This window comes from Semicossyphus pulcher, unplaced genomic scaffold (genome assembly GCF_022749685.1).
Source record: "Semicossyphus pulcher isolate SPU_LCO1_2020_fin unplaced genomic scaffold, fSemPul1.0.p SCAF_1, whole genome shotgun sequence".
Lineage (NCBI taxonomy): Eukaryota > Metazoa > Chordata > Actinopteri > Labriformes > Labridae > Semicossyphus > Semicossyphus pulcher.
The window spans coordinates 38,200,392-38,206,368 of NW_027211603.1; the positions used below are offsets into that span (position 1 = coordinate 38,200,392).

At 46.3% G+C, this 5,977-nt stretch overlaps 1 protein-coding gene across 1 annotated transcript; it reads right to left on the reverse strand.

The window, feature by feature from the left end:
• Positions 1 to 1,577: 1,577 nt before the first annotated feature.
• Positions 1,578 to 4,015, reverse strand: LOC138592757 (general transcription factor II-I repeat domain-containing protein 2A-like). The gene is made up of 2 exons (XM_069663664.1): positions 3,549 to 4,015; positions 1,578 to 2,190 (listed from the first exon to the last, which is right to left on the reverse strand). The coding sequence occupies exons 1-2, from the start codon at positions 4,013 to 4,015 to the stop codon at positions 1,578 to 1,580; spliced, it is 1,080 nt and encodes a 359-aa protein (XP_069519765.1).
• Between the last annotated feature and the right edge of the window lie 1,962 nt (positions 4,016 to 5,977).

Sequence of the window (5,977 nt, forward strand, 5' to 3'; positions counted from 1 at the left end):
GTGCACTGTCACAGCTGCACTGTCCTTAACAACATATGTGTCACTTCAAGGATCAAATCAAAAATATGATCATGTAAAAATATTGTTTGCAGCCCGTGTGTCTGTAAAAACAAAGCTGTTGTCATAATCAGAGGAAAGTCTTATAAACACTGCACTGCAGTTACCCCCAGCTCTCTGCAGAAGGTGATAACTCCACCCTAACTGTGCGTGCTGTTAGCTCCAGTCTTACGAATCACATTTTTTTGTGATTAGGCTCGTTTGCCCTGACTGTCTGCATCATGGCTCCTTTAAGAGCAGGAAAACAGCCCAGTGCACGCCGTCTGCTCTGCAGTTTGGGTGCATTTGACCCTCTGCGTATGATCTGTTTACATGGAGCTGAATGTCTTCACATGTGTAGTGTTGTAGAGCTGTGTTCCTACCTGAGCTCATTGTTATTCTTCTTCACATCATGAAACGCTTGTGTCCAGTATTCAGAGCCCTGTGGAGAGTGAATGTGAGATGTATGAACTCTGTAGGTTACGTCACTATTCCAGCTGCCCCGTCATGCTAGAAGAAGACGTGTCAGTGACCTTCACTGCTAATTAAGATGACATAATTACACACAGACGCCCGTCCTCCCCTTTAAGAGGCTCCACAGTGTGAATTAATTATTATTCAGAGCGGCTCTGTGTCTGCTGCAGGCCCTGATCGATCAGCCGCACGCTGTGAACACCATCAGTGGCTCACATGTTTGTATTAAAGAAATCAAGACATTGATCAGGTCTAACTTTAATGCACTGTCGATAATAAACGTGTGCCCCTCGGGACAGCTCTCTGTGGGCGGTATCGACTCTCTGATGGCTCACTCAGACCCCGGGGTAAAAATAGATTGGGGGGGGCAGGAGGTTCAGCACAATGAGAAATGTGAAAGTGAAATGAGAGTGTGAGTGGTAATAATGAAAGTGCTGGCTCTCAGACGGCCATCTTACTTCCATCAGTGCCAATTTATCTGCTGCTGTTTCATCATGGTCTGATGCAGGAAGTTCGATCACAGCGCTGACAGTCTCAACCTCAGCCGACACTCGTTTACGATCACACGTCTCTGCAGGGAACATAATGTGTCCTAAATCATCAGCTGCTGTCCAGAAACAGCGCTAGTTTAAATAAGGAATCTCCACTTTAACACATTAAGGATCAATTTCTCAGGACATTATGTTTGATGCATTTCACATCCTGTACCTGTCTGTCTCTGTAGCACTCACCACAAACGACACAATCTGTCCAGTAAAAACACTTTGAAACACTTTGTCCTGAGCGAGATGACTTCAGTGAAGACATCAACAAACACACAAAATGTCAGACTGACATTTTGTGTGTTTGTTGATGTCTGATAAAGTGGTATCTAACGATTTGTAAATGTGTTGCCCAATTCATTTTCCCAAGGGGCCAAATGAGAAACTGGCTCTGTTGTGGCACTGCAACTGGCACAGCTGAACATCACTGGGTGCATTAATCACACTGCAAGTGAAGGGAGGTGCAATCATGTGCGTTTCCCTCTCTGCTGTTTTGAAGTTTTCAAAACTCACCAAGCAGTGCCCCTAACATGAGGAGTACCTGCAGCGGTGATCAGCTGACCGCGTGGCTTCTTTCAGTGTTGGCGTGTGGGTGAGAATGTTTCCCTCCAGTTGGCTTGAAAGAAACTGCAACCTCCTCACGAAAGCCTTCACCGGGCTGTACATTTCATGTGCAAAGAAGCCCTTGCCTTGCAGTTTGCTATTGAGTTCATTCATCAGTGCAGTCACATCACCAGCTAATGCAAGATCTGCCATCCAGTCTGCTTCTGAGAGCTCTGGGATGTCCTTGCCTTTCTTTTCACAAAACTCCCACATCTCTGCTCTCAGGTTCCGTACCCTTTGAAGCACGGTGCCCAGGCTGAGCCATGTGACGGCTGTGTGGTAGCCTGTGTCACCATGTTCAGTCTCATGCTCCTCTAACAGTGTGTGGTTCAGTGCTCTTGCCCTGATGAAGTTAACTATTTTAGTTACAACATCAATAACATTGTTCATTTTTAGGCCTGATTTACACAACACCTCTTGATGTGTAACCCAATGCAAAAATACCAATTTCTGTTCTGGGTTCATTTCAGTCACATTACCTTGCATCCGCCTCAAAAGGCCGACATCTTTCCCCGTCAGATTTGGACCGCCATCGCTTTAACACCTGCCAGTTTGTCCCATTTCAGTCTCAGCTTATCAAAACATGAATTTACCTCCGTGAACAAATCACTGGCCGTCGTCGTCCCTCTCAGTGAGCGCGTTGCAGTCAGTTCCTCCGTAATCTCGAACTCTTTTGTTATCCCATGTACAAAGATGAGTAGCTGGGCTGTGTCGCGGACACAGCTCTCGTCCAGAGCCAAGGCCAAAAGGTCAAAATTTTGCAGCTAGGCTCCACATTTTCTGCGATGTCTTCGATCCGTCACGTTACGGTGCGCCTGGAGAGGGGCACATTCTGACATGTGTCTTTTTTCTCAGGGCACATTATTCATTATTCAGATTGTGATCCTTAAACACAGCGATTTGTTCTCCACAAACTAAGCACACAGCTTTATCTTTGACGTCAGTAAATTAATACTTAGAAGTCCATGTCTTGTTAAAAACTCTACATTCTGTATCAACCTTTCTTTTTTACCGTGAGCTGACATCGTTGAAGGCTAACAGCTTACTCACATCTCTTGTAAACATCTGTTCGCCGACACATTGCAGTCAATGTGCATGCACTCGCACGTTCCTGTGGAAATTGAACAAAACTAGCAGCACCGTTCACTGATCATCTTTAAAGAACTCCAAGATGTGCGTTCTTTAAAGAAGAACGATGCACGGGGAGCACATGCAGACTCCACACAGAAAGGCCCACTGCACAGTCCCAATTATTAATACAAAACAAAGACAGTAAGACAGCGACCGTGACAGTTGGATAAGCACCATGGACAGCAGCACTACATCACACAAGCAAGACTACGACAGCGTTCAGCTCAGGCGACACAAAATAACAACACAAAAAGGATTCGACTATGATTGTCGCCTGACTACACGTGGTGCATCAGGATGGCCTAATGCAGCTGCAGTCTGCGTTCAGATGAATGGATTCTTTTCAATAAAGTCTCCACTGTGTCTGACTTTAACAGGTGTGATAGTATTTAGGGAGGACAAACATATAGAATTAAAGCAGTCAGTTAGATCATTGGTGTTGGAGTAGTCATGTTTGCTGCTAAGGCATTGGTGACTAGTGGACTGGGGTGAATACCATCTCTGTCAAAAAATGATGCACGCTGCCAAAAAAGATTCAAATTGTCAATTAAAACGAAGTTACAGGAGGAGCACACCGACTGGAGCCAAGTGTTGAGACTGAGCAGCCTGCTAAAACGCTCTGCGCCTCGTTGACAAGAGGGAATGGGTCCAGAGATAAACACTAACTTTTGCAGTCTTCAAGTACTTTAAAAAGTCTATAAAAATCCCGTTTTAGTGCTTCAGACTGGTGACTGGAGGTATCGTTGGTGCCGACATGGACACAGTCGCGGAGAGTTGACGCGGGGGCACAGGCCCATCAGAGTCCTGGGACGATTGGGAAGTGCAGCTGCTGACAAGGGGGGGGGGAATCCTCCTCGTCCAGGATGGAAAACTTCTAGGTCAGCTGGAGAGCCTGAGGCTGAAGAGCAGGACGCGTGTTTACTCTTCTGGGCAGTAATCCATGGCTCCCTCTGGCTAGGTGTGGAGCTAACAGGGACCTTTGGCTTTGCTCCTAGCTGGGACCGGTAGCCTGAGGCATGGGCAGAAGCGATATCCCCACATTGGACAGTCGAGTCCAGTTCTTCGGCGGTGGAGGTGGTAGCAGCGGGGCCCAATGTGACCAAGGAGTCGAGGATCTGTTCATCATCCTTGCTCTGGAACAGGATAGATATTCTCCCTTCCAGCTCCGAGATTTTCTGGGTCAGGCGGAGACAGCTGTCACATCCAGGTGGTGAGGTGAGTGAAGGCATAATATCTGTGATCCAGTGGCGGCAGCTGCAAGGGCTCCACAACAAGAGCCCACAGCAGAAAGTAGTTCTGAAATTACACACAGGAGGTCCAGCTAGAAGCAAAACTTGCCGGCACAGAGACTGGGCCTGTTGCGATGGATCGGCGTCTGGTAAGGATCTTAGGAGGCTGTGGTTATGCTTGTTGGCTGTTGGTGTAATGCTATACACACTCCAGGTAGCTAATGCTATCAGCTAAGCCAGGTAAAACTGGCACTTTGGCCAAGAACTAAAGGTCTGAGCATCCCATGGCTAAAATGTTTAACTGTGTAGAAACACTGCCAAACAAACAACCAGGGTTTAGAGATCTAACGTTGAAACACGCCTAAACAGGCCTAAAAACGTTAAGAATTAACAGAGCTGCTGGCTGACGGACAGAAAAAATAAGAGTAGCAGGTAGCAAGAAAGGAATTACACTTTGTATTTGTCAACTCTTTTACTCTTGTCTGTTTAATGACAGTGCTGATCCTGATGAGCCTTCATTCTGCTCCGATTCAGCTGGTTAAACTGTTGAGATGTTCAATCTGTTAGCCAGCAGCAGTAATCAATAAAGTCTATCTTATCTTATCTTATCACGCAACTGCCTACAAGGCAAAGGTCCTGCTAGCTCTCTCAGTAGTTTTCCGCTACATAGCAAACTGGTCCCATGCCCACTCACCATCCATGTCGTCGAAGTCAGAACCTGCTGTCACACTGAACAGAGTTTAAATGTGATGGTTAATATCTGATGCTTCCTCAAGCCGTCAGGAGAATCTCATCAGGTACATTTGTAGCTCAGTAGAAATGTTTGCTTTGACTTATCACAACACAGAATATTCACCTCTGGTCCTAACAAACCTCGACAATGTGTTCACTTCAGGGACAACGGAAGAACAGCAGATGAGCAGGGACAAAGCAGAGCGCAGTGTGTTCTAATTCTGCAGTCAGCCTCGTCTACAACACGGCGTCACATGAGATCAGTGTCACAGCTTTAATGGGAGGCTGAGGGCAGATTAATCTCAGCTCTGTGTTTCTGTGGAGCACACAGCCATGATTATCATCTCCCTCTCAGACTGACCTCATTCACTGAGGGAGACCTACTAAAGGACAGTCGATCAATAATGGACCATATGCAATTATAAAGCAGCTAATTGCACATGCATTTTGTAAGTCAATGACTAAGTTTCCTTCGATCAGAGCAGCTCCGGCCGACCAGCTCCTGCATGCAGGTGTGAGCGCCGAGGTAACGAAACGTCTCACAGTGACGACTTAATGAAATTCACTTGACTGCATCAGAGGAGAATCTGTGTCTGTCAGTGTTGTAGCGCCCTCTATCTGCCAGGAGAGTGAAGCCTCATGCTGAGTGTTATATGCAACATGTACGGTGAACATTCACACACTTAGGACAGTATGAATCATATCACACTGACTGGTCATGACTTTCAAACTCTTGTGAGGACTCAGATCGCCCCCCTGGGCCAGAGTTACAGAGCCTGTTATCCTCTGCATGATGTTCAGACACAGCAGGGGGGGATGAACGTCAAAGTCTCTGGTGCACCATCAGTGTTTGTCTCTGTTACTGTACAGCAGGTCAACATGGCTGACGTGTAGCTGAACATGCTGCTGTCAGCAGTTCACCTCGGGCTGCTGGTGCTCAGGTGTTTCTGTTTGTGGAGCTCTACCTGCTGCAGGCTCATTTATTTAGGTCTACTTTAGACTTGTAACAGTAACGTCAGATTATTGCACTGTGTTGTGTCTCGACCACTTTAGTGGCTACACAGTATTTGCACCATATAAAATCATTTATCCTATAGAGAGGTTTTTTTGAATAAATGAATGAATAGAACAGAGCTGTAGAGATTTACGTCTGAATGTGAGGCTGATGATGAAGGACCGTCCGCTTTGATCAGCGTGACATGATTTCTATTTTTCCTGAAGCTTTTAGCC